This window comes from Candoia aspera, chromosome 15 (genome assembly GCF_035149785.1).
Source record: "Candoia aspera isolate rCanAsp1 chromosome 15, rCanAsp1.hap2, whole genome shotgun sequence".
Taxonomy (NCBI): domain Eukaryota; kingdom Metazoa; phylum Chordata; class Lepidosauria; order Squamata; family Boidae; genus Candoia; species Candoia aspera.
The window spans coordinates 1,735,832-1,752,923 of record NC_086167.1 but is presented as its reverse complement, the minus strand read 5'-3'; the positions used below and the strand labels follow the sequence as shown (position 1 = coordinate 1,752,923).

The 17,092-nt window shown below is 49.3% G+C and overlaps 1 protein-coding gene across 1 annotated transcript in view; it reads left to right on the top strand.

Annotated features, from left to right (window-relative positions):
* LOC134505576 (sodium/glucose cotransporter 1-like) overlaps window positions 1-16,288 on the top strand; it is a 31,846-nt gene extending 15,558 nt beyond the window's left edge. The window contains exons 7-15 of the mRNA XM_063315340.1: window positions 222-302; window positions 2,612-2,832; window positions 3,643-3,778; window positions 3,877-3,984; window positions 4,520-4,670; window positions 5,767-5,935; window positions 8,208-8,423; window positions 9,516-9,618; window positions 15,468-16,288. Of these exons, the coding sequence (XP_063171410.1) occupies window positions 222-302; window positions 2,612-2,832; window positions 3,643-3,778; window positions 3,877-3,984; window positions 4,520-4,670; window positions 5,767-5,935; window positions 8,208-8,423; window positions 9,516-9,618; window positions 15,468-15,679 (1,397 nt within the window). The 3' untranslated portion in view covers window positions 15,680-16,288. The remainder of the gene's footprint in view (window positions 1-221; window positions 303-2,611; window positions 2,833-3,642; window positions 3,779-3,876; window positions 3,985-4,519; window positions 4,671-5,766; window positions 5,936-8,207; window positions 8,424-9,515; window positions 9,619-15,467) is intronic.
* The last annotated feature ends 804 nt before the right edge of the window (window positions 16,289-17,092 follow it).

Here is a 17,092-nt window from a genome sequence, read left to right as displayed (position 1 = left end):
TCCCTCCCCCGACATCACCTGCTGCATCAGGCCCAGCACCCACCTTTTCGGGCCCTGGGGAGCCTGGCATGCCTCCCTGCCGGCACCCCGCCTGTTTCCCTGCACGAGGGGTGCCCCAACGCAGGAGCCCCGGGCCTTCCTTCTGTGGGGCGGGTGGACGTGGTCCTGGGCCACCACCCTCCCCTCACCCCAGCATTGTGCTTCCCCACTCTGCCCGGCAGGAGGACTGGCCGCCGTGATCTACACAGACACGCTACAAACCTTCATCATGTTGGTGGGATCCATCATTCTGACCGTCTTTGGTAAGCAGAGCTCAAAATGAGTGCTCAGAGCCCCTTGCCCTGTGTGCCCCGGAATGCAGGCGAGGCACTCCAGTGACCCCGGAAAGGCTTTCGCCGTTCACACCAGCCTGATTCTCGTATAAACCAGATATATCCAGGACATCCGGTGATGTCCGGGCACTGCTTTCAGGGGGGCCGGACAGCGCCCAGAGCTGGCTGGGTGCAAGATGCTTTGCCTATTCAAGGCGCACTTGCGAAGAGGAGGCTGTCCGGGTGCACTGAAGATCCTCTCCAGCCAGAAGGACATGATGCCCTTTGCCCTCGTGCCCACGGGAGGCCGTATTCTCAGGGCAAAGTGAATCACAGGATCATAGTGGTCACCTAGTCCAACCCCCTGCTCTGTGTAGGACCTGCTAAAGCCTTTGAGACGGACGGTGGTCCCGCCGCAGTCTGAAGACCCTCGGTGCCCCACTCCTTGAGGCCGCTCGTTCAGCGGGCTGACAGCGCTTCCCTGTAGGAAATTCCTCCTCAGATCTAACCTGGACCTGCCTCCTGGTCTCAGCCTCCTGGTTCAGGTCCTGCCCTGCATGCCCACTCCCTCATCGGCGTGGCAGCCCCTTGAGGGAAAACCTGGGAACTGAGGCGGCACAAAGCGTGGCCAGCTGGGCCTGATCTGCTTTAATCTTTAACGTCTGTGTGGGACCCCTGGGGGAGGTCATCCCACAGCGCAGGGTGCAGGGTCATCAGTGTGGTGACCCACAGCGTGTCCTTGTCCTGCAGGAGTTCTTTGGCTTTTGGAGTGTGTTTCTTCCCTCCGTGGTAGCCGTGGTTCAGCCCTTGTCTGCTGGGAGGGCTGGTCAGCCCTTGTCTGGGTTTCCGAGGGCTGCCCTGTCCTCCACTTTGAGCAGGTTCTGCTTCTGTGTCCTTCTGGCTGTGGTACGATAATCCGCCGGACGCTTGCCGGGGTCTCTGTGGCAAGCCCTGCGGTCTCAAAGGCTGCTTCCGAGGCTGCGAAGAATTCTAGTTGGTTGGCATTGTTTGCTTGTTTGTTTGTTTGTTCATTCAATTTCTACAGCCGCCCATCCCAGACAAGTGACTCTGGGTGGCAAACAATAACAAAACCAGTTAAAGCCAATAGAAACATAATACTATACTATACTAATTTTCAGCCGAGAAAATTATTCCCTTAGGTATCACGATAACCAGGAAAACGGGGCCCTTAACCCACTTCGGGCCCCAGGCCCGGGCACAGAAGGCCTCACAAAAGGCCAGCCGGGTCAGGGCCATCCTAATCTCTGGAGGGAGAAGGTCCCGGAGGGCAGGGGCCATGGCAGAGAAGGCCCGCCTCCTGGTGCCCGCCAGCCGACACTCCTTGGTGGACGGGACCCACAGCACACCCACCTGCTGGACAGATTGGGATGGGTAGAAACAGTTGGGAGGAGACAGCCCCTCAGGTAGCCCAGTCCCCAGCTGTGTTGCAGTTGGGCCCTTTCTGGGGCGCCCTGTTCAGCGGTGGATTGTGGGCAGCTGGCCACGGGGCCTACCCATCCAGGTTCAGGTGCCTCTTTGCTTCCAGGGTCCAGCTTGAGCAGTTCGGCCTGGAGTTCTTTCTTCCTTTCCTCAGCCAGTTGTAGAGACGCAGCCTTGACGGTGGCCGCCGGCATCTCTGGGGGTCCTGGGCTCACGGTTTGCTCCCGCCGAGGCTGCCTGTGGCCTGCTGCTCTTTCTCTCGTCTAAGGCATCCACGACATCAGCCGCATCATTCTTTGGCTGCTTTGTTGAAATAATGAAAATAATGAAAATACCATTTTGATTTTTAAAGTTAATTTTACAGCCCTTGTAAAATTTACATTTCCTAGTTTTTCTTCTTATTTTCCCCTTGTTTTTCCTTTTCCATCTGTAAATCTAATAAGCAAACAACAGAGGCTGAAGACACATTTTTAAAAAATTGTGGCTTACTTTGCTCTGGGAACCCAGCCTGTGTGGTCAGTGCATGGTTCGACACTGAGAAAATGGGTTCATTTAATCGCAAAGTGAGCGTGTTGTACGAACACCGCAATGCACATTCAGCTGAACACACAAACCGAGTTTTCCCCTGCAGCATAAGGATTGGAGGCATTCTTTTTAAAGGGAGGCTGAAGCTCCCTAACTACCAGACCCAGATGTGGCCAGAACAGGTCAGGTTCCAAGGAACGGACGTTCTAGGAAACGGTCCAGTTGTGCCTTTGACACAGTCCCCGAAGTTGATGTGTGTCTAACCACACAGGTTTAGTGTGAGGAACTTTGTCACAGGCTTGGTTTGTCCTGATGGATTTTATGACCTTTCCCAGCATTTAGAGAAGTTGGAGGATACGATGGATTGTTGGAGAAGTACATGACAGCAATCCCATCCAATATCTCCTATGGAAACGTGACCATCCCTGAACGATGCTATGCTCCCCGTCCAGATGCCTTCCAGCTTTTCCGGGACCCAGTGGATGGTGACCTCCCTTGGCCTGGACTCATCTTTGGCTTGAGCATCCTGGCGTTGTGGTATTGGTGCACTGACCAGGTAGTGTAATGATGCTCTTGGTATTTTTGATGCTCCCCGCACCCGGCATCTTTTCTGCTCCCCACACCCAGCATCTTGCACCCTAAAGAGCTAGTGCTTTGGTTTTAGGAACTACCTCATTAGCTAAGAACTGAACTCTGGGGCCCAGGTGGGTGACCTAGTCCCGTGTTTCTGAACATGGGCTTCCAAAGCTGAGGGTATTCTTCTGCTGGGAAGAGGGGCTCTGATTGGATGCAAGCTGGTAGGACGTCACCAGTCCCAATCCTTACTTCCCTGGCTGGATTATCCAGTCATTCAGACAACCTACGCCCAGACTATAGTTGATTCCATGACCCTGAGTAAATTAACTGAACTGTGGCTTATGGAATGAAGCTGATTTTCAGGATACACTGAACCATAAACTAACTCAACAGGCTGGCTGGTACAACCACAAGTTAAAACTCTACTTGACTAGTTTGTGGCTCAGGGTGTCATGTGAATGTAGCCTGTGTGTCTTGGGCAAAGAGCTGTGCCAACCAGCAGATGTGCCACTGCACTGGGGAGGTGGGCCTGTGGAACCAAGATCTTCCACATAATCCATGGACGCAAACCAAGCTTGTCATAAGGGTAAGGAAAGCCCCCACCTCACCCAAGCGATATCTGGGTCTGTCCTGGAGGGCACTGGTGAAGGATAGCCCATTCCCCCAACCCAACTGATTCTGGGTGGAGAACCATTGCACAGAACAAAGCTGTTCCCAGGGGCCTGTTCTGAAGGCTGGCCCTTGTCCCAACCATCATGGGGCTCTGTTCATTTGTGCCTCTCTCGGGCAGGTAATTGTCCAACGATGCCTCTCAGGGAAAAACATGTCCCACGTCAAGGCTGGCTGCATCATGTGTGGCTACTTGAAGCTGCTGCCCATGTTTCTGATGGTGATGCCGGGCATGATCAGCCGCATTCTCTACAAAGGTGAGAGCTGGTCCACCCAGGAGGCGGAGGGCGGAGTGGGGGTCATGTCCCTCTTGCTCAACTCCCTCGTGAGGCCCATGGTTTCTTCTTCCCCACAGATGAAGTGGCGTGTGTCGTCCCTTCTGTGTGCCTGGCTACTTGTGGGACAGACGTCGGTTGTACAAACATTGCCTATCCAACGATGGTGGTGAAGCTCATGCCAGACGGTGAGACCGGGCCCTGTGGTTGGGTTATTTGGGCCTGGGACTAGAACCTTGGCTGAGGAACGCACCCAGGGTAGTGTGTCCGAAAGCCCATGCAGTTGTGTAAGGCCTTGCCTACAGAGAGGAATGAGAGGGAGTAGCTGGCCCTTCTCTCAGAAACACGCCCTCTTCCAGGACTCCTCCTGCCCACAGTCCTGCCATAAGAGATGGCGTGTGTGTGAATCCTAAATTGACCCTAAAGCGATTGTGATGAGTAGTAGCTTTTTTATTAAGCATGAAAAGGTCACTCTTGAGCATGCAGGAAGTGCTTCTTCTAGGGATGATAGGAATAAAGAGTGCAAACCTCGATCACACAGCCTTTTTCCAGCTGTGCTCCTGGTGTTCAGATGCTAGGCCAAGACTGTCGAGCTCTCGTCCGTTTGGCTATGCAGCCAGCCGACACTGGCTGCAACCCAAGGCTGCGACCCTCAACAGGCACTGAGGACACCAAACGCCTGCCTCTTCACACCCCGCCTGGTCCCCCTTGCTTGTCTTCCAGGACTGCGCGGCCTGATGCTCTCTGTGATGCTGGCCTCGCTGATGAGCTCCCTCACTTCCATCTTCAACAGTGCCAGCACCCTCTTCACCATGGACATCTACACCAAGATACGCTCCGAAGCCAAGGAGAAGGAGCTCATGATTGTCGGCAGGTAACTCCGGGTCCTTGCTTGGCGGCAGCAGCAGTTGTGGCTTGGCAAAGGGGGACTTGCAGAGAAGGTCTGCCGGAAAGCAAGATCAGGGCCGCCAAACTCTTTAGGCAAGGATGTGATGGTCGTTCTCACAAAATGGCTGCGGTGCAGGGAAGACTGCTTTCCCTCTCCTTTTCTGGGCCTCTGACCACCCTGCTCAAGAGAGCTGCCAGGCTTTTGAAATCAAAACATAAAAAGTCACCCAGAGGGGCAAGGAATCTGGCTGTGGAGCCCCAGTGCCATGTTGGAGACCTGTGCCTAGCAATGAATGGCTGTTATCCTTCCTCTGTTCTTCACCTGAAAACTACAGATGGCGGGCCAATCCACCAGTTCCACCATGACTCCCCTCCCCACCCCCCATGCTTTGCACAGCTTCCTACCCGAAGTCTGGTCCTGGAGAACTGAGGTGGTGCCTCCTGGACCAGAAAGCTCCCTGGCACCAGCAGTGCTGCAGCACCCCCTGGAGGGTGTTGGCCTAACTGAATGCGCCGCTGGGAGGGCTGGCAGAAGGCAGGTCCCTGTTCTGTCTCCTCCACAGAGGAGCTGCTTGGCAAGAGAGATGACCAGCCAAGCGACTCAGGTGATCTTCCCTTTTGCTGAAATACAGGCTTGTTTGCACCTTGACGCAAGGCAGGGCTGTCCGCAGAGTGTGGTCCAAAACGTCAAGCCGGCACCCACAGTGATGCGATCAAAGCGCTGCCTGTTGTCTGTGTGCAACGCAAGGCACATAAAAAACGGGCTGCGCTTCAGTAGCCACCATCTTTTTCTTTTTTCTTTTTTCAATGAACTAAATACAAAAAAAAGAAAAAGAATACACAAAATCACAGGAGGAAAAAAAGCTGAAGAAAGAAACAAGAACATAGAAACATACAAAGCGTATATTTACCATCATGCCTATATCAATAAATGTAAATAAAGTGGCCACCCCTGAAACAAATGTTGATGGACATGATTCAAATCCATCTGCCAAGTTAGTTCCTAGGCCAGCTTTATTCTTCCCTTGCTGGTTCAGGGCGGGGGCATCCAGAGCCCCCTCTCAGGCTCCCTCTCCTCCCAGGCTCTTCATCCTGGGCCTGATCGCCGTCAGCATCGCCTGGGTGCCTGTGATCCAGTCGGCGCAAGGCGGGCAGCTCTTTGACTACATCCAGTCCATCACGAGCTACCTGGGCCCACCCATTGCCGCCGTCTTCTTTCTGGCCATCTTCTGCAAGAGAGTCAATGAGCAGGTGAGCAGGAGGCCCTGGGCTGTGGGGGGGGGGGGGGCTTTCTTTCTCTGCCTCTCCAGCTGGGGGTGGTTTACTCTTGGGAGGGAGCCAACGGGAAGCTGGAGTGTAACCCAGGAGGTTCCCTGCCAGCTCTCGGGTCTGGGCGGACACCAGCCCCAGAGTTTTCTAGCACATAAAAGCACCTGGCGCTGGTCCCTCCAGAAAGGAGAGGTGTCCATGCCCAGGGCATGGGTCGGCAGTTGCATGGGGTGGGTGGTTTCCCTGGCACAGGGCAGGAACAAGTGGGCGCAGCCTGGGAAAGGGGCTGACATTCCACCTCAAAGGCTGTAACATTCCCGTTGGCTGAAACACACTTCCCTTTTAACTTTGACTTAAGAGCTTTACTTACCTGTTGCAAGACTTCTTATGTGATTAATGCAGGGCATTGTGTCAGTGTAATTATTTTTGCTGCAGCCGTATTTATTAAACTGACAAGATGCAATCGACTGGCCAGATCCCCTTGTTAACTGAGCGCTCCTGGAGAAATCTGGCGCTGGGAGGCTCCAGGTCCCAGTGCTAAGCTGGACCCCACAGCTGGAACGGAGGGGCGGCCAAGCGGTTCTTCTCTGGGCTGCTGGTGTCTTCTTTCCTTCCCACTGTTGGTCCCAAGAAGCAAAACTGCTGCCCAGCTCCTGGTTTTCCAAGGGGTTGCAAGAGGTTCTGTGCAGGGGTTGATTTGATGCCGCCTGCAATACCTTCCTCCCTGCCCTTCCTCCCACCTGGCCAGTCTTCCTCTTTCCCCTATTAGGGGCATGCTGAAGCTCTCCCGGGGCCACAGGGTGCCGGGCAAAGGGCTTTCGTTTGTCTCCAAAGCCCCCCTGACATTAGCCAAGCAGTGCGTGCTCAGGTAGCTGCTCCCTCTTAGCTCCCTCCCACGCCCAGCTCTCCTTCAGTCAGGTTCTGGCGACCATGTGGCCAAATCTCGGCCGCTCTCCAGCAGTAACAGTAGCTCTCCTGAGGACCTTCTAGCAATCTCTTTGGATCTCATTCGTCCCCCAAGTCCCCCTCTCCCCCTCGCCTTCTATTTCCCTGAACCTTGTCAAGCATCATCCTTTTTTCAATCCACCACCCGCTTGCATCACACGCCCAGAGAAGGTGAGTTGCTGCTGATCACCTCCAGGGAGCTGCAGCACTTTTGTTCATTGTGCCTTTAACGACTCAGCCCAGTACAGACCTGACTAAAGCGACAGTCGAGGCAACAGTTGCAGGATATTATAATCGATGATAACCTAGAAAATCAGGACCCCCCCTCCCCCCGGCCGAAAGGTCCATGCCGTATTAACCTCTGTGCCTTCAAAGCAGCAGGTAACAATTGACTGACCAATTTTAAAGCAACTTCCTGGGTCTCATGAAATCTATTGTTTAGAGCTTGCTTAAGCTTTGAGTGATCTGATTGCAGGTACAACCCTCCTGGCGTTTATTCCAAAACAACAGAGCCAAGTGGGGAAAAGCTCTTAAATGTGATGTGGCTCTCCTAGAAAGTGGTGGGGCCAGAGCACCCTGCCCCCCAAACTGGGTGAAGCTCACAGGCCCCTGAGCCACGGAGAGATCTTTCGAAGAAGAATCCGCAGTGGTAGCAGCAGCAGGCAGCCTTTCTTCAGCGCAAGTCCGAATGATTGTTTCTGCTAAACCATCTGCTAAAAAACCCCAAAGCTCACTCTCTCTCTCAAGCCACAGGTGCAAGAACAGCTTTTAAAGAGTATTTAGCTTTCTTTCTCACTGAAAAGAGACGCTCTTCAGGGATTAGCACATGCAGGAAATGTTTGGAAACCAAGAAAACAGGCCACTTGCCTCCCAGTCACGACGCTTGCTGATACTGCCCTCATCTTCCCTCAAGAGATCGCTGCAATTCATTCTTTGTGGGCCTGTCCTTGAAGACTGCCTGGCCAGCGTTTCTCAGACTTGGCAACTTTAAGATGCGTGGACTTCATGGCTGGCTGGGAATTCTGGGAGTTGAAGTCCACGCATCTTAAAGTTGCTGAGGTTGAGAAACACTGGAATAGGGGATCCTGCTGGGCTTTTTCTAAAGCGTACCTGTGAGTCAGGATATTGCTGGCAGTTAAGATTCTCCAATCCCTGAAGGTTGCTGAAAGGTTGAATATGCCCCATATTTAAACAATATAGGTATAATCATGAACCCAAGGAATCTGCAGGTGGTGAGGAACAGGGTCCCAGGGACACAAGAGGGTGGGGGATGAGCACTCCTCTGAGCCCCTTGTGCTGCCTTTTGCAGGGTGCCTTCTGGGGCCTGATCGTGGGCCTGGTAATCGGGCTGTGTCGAATGTTTGTGGAATTTGCCTATGGAACTGGCAGCTGTGCTGTGCCCAGCGAATGCCCAGCGATCATCTGTAAAGTGCACTACCTCTATTTTGCTATCATACTTTTCGCTATCTCCATCACCGTCACCTTGATCATCTCACTCCTGACCAAGCCGATCGATGATGTCCATGTAAGTCCAGGGTCCCTCCTCTACCAGATCTGCCCCACCCCAGCTTCTCTCTCTCCTGCCCTCTCTGTGATTTTGGCAACGTATCAAGAAATATTGGTTGGAGACAACATACAATGGCTCATCAAGTCTCAGTCCCCAAGCCTAATTTGAATGCCCAACATGCTTGATGGGGGGTTTAAAGGTTAATAAAAGAACTCCAAGCAGCTAACAGCAATCTTGCAGAGTAGAAGCGTGGACCAAAAAAGAGAACTTGCACATTAAGCTTAATTGCGTTCAGAAATAAATTCAGTCTTCACACAGTAGTTAGATGAAGAAAATAGAGATAGCTTACTTTTATTCAACAGGTAGATTCATAGTAGAAAGCACTTAATCATCACTGGTTTATGCAAAAGGGGAGAGCTGCATTCTGCAGCTCTTCCTGCTTGCATGTCTGCCCACGAGGTAATGGAAATTGTTAATCCCCAAGCCCAAGAAGAAGGAGGAAGTGGAAATCAGGTGACCCATGTGACATCCCACAAGCACAATAGAGATGTGATTTGCTAGAGTGACCCCCTTATGCTTATGAGACAATGCTGAGTTGATCCCTAATAATTCCAACAATTTTGGCAACATATCAAGAAATATCAGTGGGAGACAACATACAATGGCTCACCAAGTCTCAGTCCCCGAGCCTAATTTGAATGCCCAACATGGATGAGAATAAAAAGAAGAGCCACTTTGAAATGTTCTTCCCTTCCCGTCTACCTCTGGGGCTCTCCGACTTGAGGTAGCCACACCTCAAGTTCAGCACAAGTGAAAGCCATCAGGTTGGGAGGAAATCAGTTGGATTCTGTCAAATGCAATGGTCCCTGGGGATGCGTCTCCTGGCTCTGTCTTGTTGGGAAGATCAATGCTGCAAGGAGCAGTTACACAAAATTTTGTGTTACTTTGCTGGAGGTATTTGGGTACAAAGAGGGTAGGAATGGTTGAGCTTCCAGGGCACTGCTAGACTTGTGGCCCTTTTCTGGTTTGGGACCAAGTCTTGACTCTGTCCTGGTTCAAGGTAATTCCAGCTGCTCCTGCTTCATCTTGGTTTCCTTTCTGTTTGAGCAGCTGTATCGTCTTTGCTGGACTCTCCGCAACAGTGAAGAACAGCGCGTTGATCTGGATGCCGGGGAGGTGGAGCAAGTGGAGGACGACTATGAGGCAGAGCCAGGTGAGGCCACGTTTTATCTCTTGCTGTGAGGTTTTGTGTTATTTCAAGTCTAGGTCAGACCAGACCACTCCTGACCTACCACCCAGGGGATCATAATCTGAGCTAGATACCAAAAGGAAGAGTTTTGGCCAAGACTTGCATGCTATCAGGGGTCATAGCTCACTAGAGAGCCACCACTTTCTAGTAAAACCAAATTTAGGAGTAGATGCTCAGGAAAAATGCCAGGAGGAATTTTGATGGTTGAATGTTTCAAATATGTCTTCTTTCCATATGAGTTAAGGATTTTGAGGTAGATGTTGAATTGCTACGTTTGCACCTTAAAATTGCCCTGTTAAACTTGAAAAGGAATGGAGTCATATTTTTTAAAAAAAATAGAGATGTAGAAAATGTTACCTGCCTGGCTTGGAGCTATTTGTGGTAGAATCATGATTTTGCAGGGTGGACATGGAGATGGCATTAAAATTCCCCTAAAATGTCTCAACCTATTGTGAATAAAATAGCAGCAGCAAATGAGGTGGGTGCTTCTTTGAGTTCAGGGGGGAAAGGCAGGATAGAAATCTAGTAAATAATAGTATAGTAATATATTACTGTATGGTAGTAGTAATACATTTTTGAGCCAGTTTGGTGTAGTGGCTGAAGTACCAGGCTAGAAACCAGGAGATGACGCACTCTAATCCCAGTTAAGGCATTAAGACAGCTGGGTGACCATGGGCCAGTCCCCCTCTCCCAGCCCTAGGAAGAAGGAGGCAAGGGCAAACCTCTTCCGAAAATCTTGCCAAGAAAATTGTGGACTGTGTGGACTCATCCAGGCATTTGGCAAGAGTCAAAATTGATCTTAAGGCGCAAAAACACACACACACACAGAGGCTTTTTAAAGACAATAATGTAATATAATAATTATTATTATATCAGTACAAAAGTTTTTTAACTGGGGCTACTAACAGATGAATTATCAACACCTTCAGATAGTTGCCAGAAGCTTTCCTTGGAGGAAGTCAGGTCAGATACAAAACCAACATACTTTGGAGTCTAGGTTCTTCCATTGGAAATAAAAATCAAATGCACAAGCATAGGAAAAGCGTACTGGATTTGTTAATGGTCCTTATGAGAAAGATCTTGAAATAAGTCATCACAGTGATATTATGGTTGCAAGTAAGGCAAATGCTGAGCTGCTGAGCTTGCCGATCGGAAGGTCGGCAGTTCGAATCCGCGTGACGGGGTGAGCTCCCGTTGCTAGTCCCAGCTCCTGCCAACCTAGCAGTTTGAAAACATGCAAATGTGAGTGGATTAACAGGTACCGCTTCGGCAGGCAGGTAACGGCGTTCCATGTAGTCATGCTGGCCACATGACCACGGAAGTGTCTACGGACAAACGCCTGCTCTTCGGCTTTGAAACGGAGATGAGCACCTCTCCCTAGAGTCGGACACGACTGGACTTAATGTCAAGGGAAACCTTTACCTTTACCTAAGGCAAATGCAGACTTAGGCTGCGTCAATGATTTTCAAATCATGAGTTATAATTGTTCCTCTTTTTCGACTTGGTTAGACCCTACCTCCTGTATTGTGTGCTGTTCTGGACACTAAATATTAAGAAAGGTTCAGAGAAGGGTTCAAAGAAGGACAGTGAAGATGATCAGGGGATTAGAAACTAAGTGATATGAAGAGAGACTGAAGGAGGTGAGCATATTTAGCTTGGAGAAAAGGAGAATACGGTACAATATCCCTTTTCAAATGCCTAAAAAGATGTCTCTCAGAAGAAAATCAGAACTTCTTCTCTGTGACTCTGCAGTTCAAGACATGAATAATGGTCTTAAATTATAGGAAAACAAATTCTCATAGAATGACAGAAAAAAAAATTTCCTAACAGTAAATAAGCAGGCAAGCTCAGCAGTGGAATCAAAGACCTAGAGAACCAGCAGACGCCCCTTCTCTGGAGGTGTCTATGGAGAGGCTGGACGTGCATCTGTCTGGAATGCTTCCATCTTTGAAGAATTCCTGGAGGACTGGTGAGGTCCCAGAAGACTGGAGGAAAGCAAATGTCACTCCCGTCTTCAAGAGGGGAAACTACAGACCTGCCAGCTTCGTCTCTGTACTGAGCAAGATCCCTGAACAGATAATGAAGCAGTGCGTTTGTGAGCGCTTGAATAGTCAAGAGGAGCCAACTTGGGTTTATAAAAAAAGCATGATGGGCAAACCTTACTGCCTTCTTTGACAGAGTTATTAGCTTAGTAAGTCGGGGGAATGCTGTAGACCCCCTGACAGTGCCTCGTGACACCCTCTTCCTAAAATAGTGAGATATGGACAACATGATATGGCAGTTAGATGGACTCCCAGTTGGATGGCTGACTGCATCCAAAGAATGCTATGAATGGTTCCACTTCATCTCGGAAGACAGGATACATGGTGGGCCACAGAGCTTTCCTCTGTCCTGGGCCTTGGGCTGTTCAATATTTTTATCAAAGACTTGGATGACGCAAAGCTAGGAGGGATGGTTAATACTTCAGATGAAAAAGAGAAGAATTTAAAAAATCTAGAGAGGCTTAAGCAGTGAGCTGAAATGAATTAGATGGAATTTAGCACAGAGAAATGTAGAATTCTACAAGTGGGTTGGTAAATGTTACATGTGACGGGGTCTGGATGTCATCATCCACCAATTATCCATAAGCCAGTAATGCAGTGCATTACTGCAGCATTCAGCTGCTAAAAAGGCAAATGCTCTCTTGGTGTGCACTAACAGGCACATACAGTTCAGACTGTGGGAAGGAATTGTTCCATTCTACTCTGTTTTGATTAGACCCTTTGGCGTCTCCTGTCCAATTCTGGGCATCACGGTTCAAAAAGGACAGAGACAAATTGGAGCAGGTTCATATGAGGGCTACCAGGATGGTATATGATCTGAAAACCAAGCCCTATTGGGAACAGTTAAGAGATCTGGATATGTTTAGCCTACAGAAGAGACAACTGATGGGAGATACAGTAACTGTGTTCAAATAGCTCAAGGGTTGTAAGGAAGATGACTTTGATGGACATAGGCGAGATCCGTTACTAAAGCGATGAAGGGAAAATCCAAAAGACCAAAATAAGCAGACAGTTCACAGAAGTGACTCAGACAAACATCTCCCTAATTCACATGGGTATAAGAAGGGGGAGGAGGCCCAGCACAATCAGACTTGCACGGTTCTGTTATTATAACCAATCTCAGTAAAAGTACTGCGTACTGAAAACTCCTTCCTGTGGAGTTGATTTCTGGTCTGGTCTATCTGGTGGGGCTGACACAGCTGGACGTCAGGAGGAATTTCCTGACTGTATGAGCTGTCAGCCAGTGGAAGAGGCTGTATTGTCCTGCACTTCAGAAAGATGCTAGATGGTCATCTGTCAGAGATGTCACTTCATGACTGAGGTGTCTTACAACTTGATAAATAAAGAAATGTTGATCCTGCACTGAGCAGGGGGGTTAAACTTTATGGCCTAAATAGTCCCTTCCATTTCATAGGATGTGAACATTCTAAAAAAAAATTCTTAAAGGATGTTATAACAAACCTCCTAAAAGTAAGAGAAGTTCGACAATAACCAGCAAAGTGGTGGGCTACCTTTCACTGGATGTGTTCAAATGGAGCCAAGACTGTGATATTTTAATTTGGGTTTCTACAGTGAGCAGGAAATAGGACTGAGTGATCTAAATAGAATAATAAAATCCTGGGGTTGGAAGGGACCTTGGAGGTCTTCTAACCCAAACTTAGACCATCCCAGACAAATGGCTGTCCAACCTTTGCTTGAAAACCTCCAGTGATGGAGACCTCTTGATTCCAGGAGACAGGCTGTTTCACTGTTTAATAGCTCTAACGGCCAGGAAATCCTTGCTTATTTCACATTTGGATCCCTCTCTGTAAAGCTTCCACTCATTGGTTCTTCTCCTACCCTCAAGAGCCATGGCGAATAAATCCACACCCTCTTCCTTGTGATAGTCCTTCAGCTCTTAGAAGACAGCTAACAGATCTCCCCTTAGCCTTCTCTTCTTTAGACTAAATATACCCAGTTCTACAACCGGTCTTCATAGGATTTAAGTCTCCAAGCCCCTTATCATCTTTGCTGCTCTTCTTTGCACTCTTTCCAATTCCTCAGGGTCCTTCTTTTATTGTGGTGACCAAAACTGGACACAGTATGCCAGGTGCAGTCTGATCAGTGCAGCATAGACAAGAACTGTCACTTTCAGTGATCTCAACATTATACCTCTATTGATGCAGCCCAAGATTACACTGGCTATTTCTGCAGCTGCAACACACTGTGGATTTATGCTTAGCTGTGGTCTACCAGGATACCCAGATGCTTCTCACTAATACTACTGCCAAACCAGATGCCACATATCTTGTACCTGTGCAGCAGCTTTTTCCTACCTAAGGGTGGAACCTTATGTTTCTCCATTGAAAAGGCCCAGTATTCAAGTCTATCAAGATCCTTTTGAAAGTTCAGCCTACTTTCTGTGGTGATCCCAGCTCTGTGTCATCTAATAATCTGCAGATCATCACTTCTATCCACTCATCTAAGTCATTTATGAAATTGCTGAAGAGCACTGAGGTAGGACAGAACCCTGAGATGCCCCACTGCAGACTCCCTCCATGTGGACATAGATTCATTAAGGACCGTGCACTGCATATGGTTTTCCAGCCAACTGCAAGTCCATCTAGTTTGGGACCATCCTTCTCACACTGTCCCATTTCATCAAAGGGAGGCTGTAGTCAGTCACCACTGTCAGGTGTTTTACTGAATTCTAAGCACATCACGTCCACACCATGCCTTTGGTCCACAAAAATCTAGCCACTGTGTCCCTTCCCCCCACCCCTTCCAAAAAAGCTGTAAGGTTTGTCTGGCATGACCTCTTTGGTTAAAGACCCACAGCTTCTAGTACACACCTCGTTCCTACCTACGGGCTTGCAAATTCACCACTTGATTATCTTTTCTAGGATTTTCCCAGATGTTGAGGTCAGGCAGTTTGGTCTGTTGTTTCCTGCATCCACTTTTTTTTTCTTTCTTTCTTTTTTAGAGATGGGAACCTTTGTTCTTCTCCAGTCTTCTGGCCCTTCCTCTGTTCTCTAGGACCTAGACATTTTCTCACCACTTCCTTGGATGACGTTTTCCTTTCGCAAAGATAGATGCAAAGTGGGAATCAAGCAGTTCCACCTTCGCCCTCTTGCCTGTTGTCATCTTCCCATCTTCTCCTAGCACATTCCCTGATGTTCCGCTCTTGTAACTTGCCCCTCTTTCCATTTTTTAAATACGTGCTTTTTGTTTCTCAACTTGACAGAGAGCCATTTATGCACCAATGATTGTTTCATCAGGAGGCTCCCTTTTTTTCCTTTTCTCTTTAGTCTTGTTTGCACTTGGGCCTCAATTATTTAGTTTTTCAGAAGCTCCCAACCCTCTTGAGGGTTCCATTCCTTTCAGTGTTTCCATCCGTGGAATCCTTCCTACTTTCTCCCTCAGATTGTTGAAGTTGGCTCTCCTGAAATGTAGTATACTAACCAGACTACTTTTGGTTCTCCCTGCCTGCTACATGGTGCATTCTAGGAAGACACGGTCATTCTCTCCCACCATTCCCTCCTTTCCACCCCACCATTTCTCCCATTAGTAACTCCTTGTAGTCCTTCAACATTCTTTCCTTCTGGCAGTGGCATTGGTTTCAACATGAAACAGGGCCAGTAGATCTGGTAAACGGACCCTTTCAACTCTGTGGTACTAGCCATATTGGGCCATGTAAGCAAAATGTATGAGAATGGGATGGTGGCATCTGGGCTCTAAAGGGGCAGTTTGGCTGCTACATCTAACTCCCCTACCATGACGTTGTCTTTGCAGTCCAAGATAAAGAGGAAAACTGTTGCAAGAAGGCCTACAACTGGTTCTGTGGCTTGGAGCAGAAGGGCCCCAAGCTGAGCAAGGAAGAGGAGGAAGCTCTGCAGCATAAGTTAACAGACACAACGGAGGATCCCTTCTGGAAACGGGTGGTCAATATCAATGCCGTCATCTTGCTGGCTGTGGCTGTATTCTGCCATGGATTTTTTGCATAGGTCAAACTTTTTTGTTGTTGTTTCAGAATGAAGGTCTCAGTCACTAAACTGCACTGTGACATCATAATCTGTAAATTGCACCTTCTCAGACTTGAAACTTATTTGGCAGGGGAATTGTTTAACCCATCAGGTTAACTGAACATGTGACTGACCGTGAAGGCAATTGATTGGGGGGAGGCAATGTGGGGCTGCAGCCTCTTCTCAAAGGGGACAGTCCTCAGTGTTTTTGTCCCCATTTTCAGACTGTGTTATCAAAGTGTGTGTGTGTGTGTGTGTGTGTGAGTTAGAAATTCAGCTTTTCAGTTGTTTTTCTCCTCTTGTTTTTTAAATGTGTGATTTGTGGGGGGGGAAGTGTGTAAGTTCAGGTGCCTCAAGTAGGCTGACTTTTATACTGGATGAATCTTCACTGGAGGCAGGATCTTCTCATTGTACCCCTCTTCTATTTAAGTTTTGCCTTTATGGCCCACACTGAACTGTTTCTACCTGTGTTAGATTTGAAATTGGGAGTACTTGAACTGTTATTATCAAGTCCAGCTAGAACCAGCTTGAAGTTGGTTGAAGGTGGTTTGAAACTCTTTCCTCTGGACCACACATACTGTCATCGTCTATCATGCTTGTATATTGTATATTGGATTTACTGTATAATTGTAAAAATATATAAGCTTTATTTTTAAAAATTGCTGTGCTTTGTTGAAGAAGCAAAAGGAAGCGGAACTCCTGTCTCCCCTTAAGCTCAGGTATCGATTGCAAGGCTGGAGGTCAGGCCATCCCACCTCTGTGGCAAGGGTGGGCTTCCTGCCAGGGCAACAGCCATTTCAGATACGGTGTGGGGGGGGGAGGAGGGAGGTTTCTGCATCGGTGGGATACTTGCCAGGACCTGTTTATGCTAGGATTGGCCAGGAAGAGACAACCTTCTGACTCAGGATCCGGCCCAGCATAGGGATGCGTGTTGGATCAAGAACCTTCTCCACTGCAAAGCGTCCAGGGCAGTTCTGGGCAGTCACCACAGCCTCGCCTCAACCCTCTGAACTCCCAGGTGGAAGAGCCGGACCCCTTCCTGCCCAGCCGGTCTGACCGCAGGCGGCAGCTTGCAGGCTCCGACCGCCAGGCTGGGTTTGCAGTACCAAGGAGAGCTCCCAGCACGCGCGGCGACGGCGGGGAGCCCAGCGCGCCGCTCTGTCCCGAGGCTCCTTGCGTCCAGCGGTCAGTTCCCCCGGCTCCGGAGCCAGCCAGCCAGAAGCCTTCGGAGACCCATGAACAGGAGTGACCCCTGGAGGTGAGGCGGAGCCCGATCGCTTGCCCACGTTTCTCTTTCCAAAGCGATTCGCTTAGCTCGTGGTAATGAATCCCACAGGTTCACCAGGCGCTCCAGGGAAAGGAATGGCCGTTCCAGCACTGTCAGGAGCAGCTGCC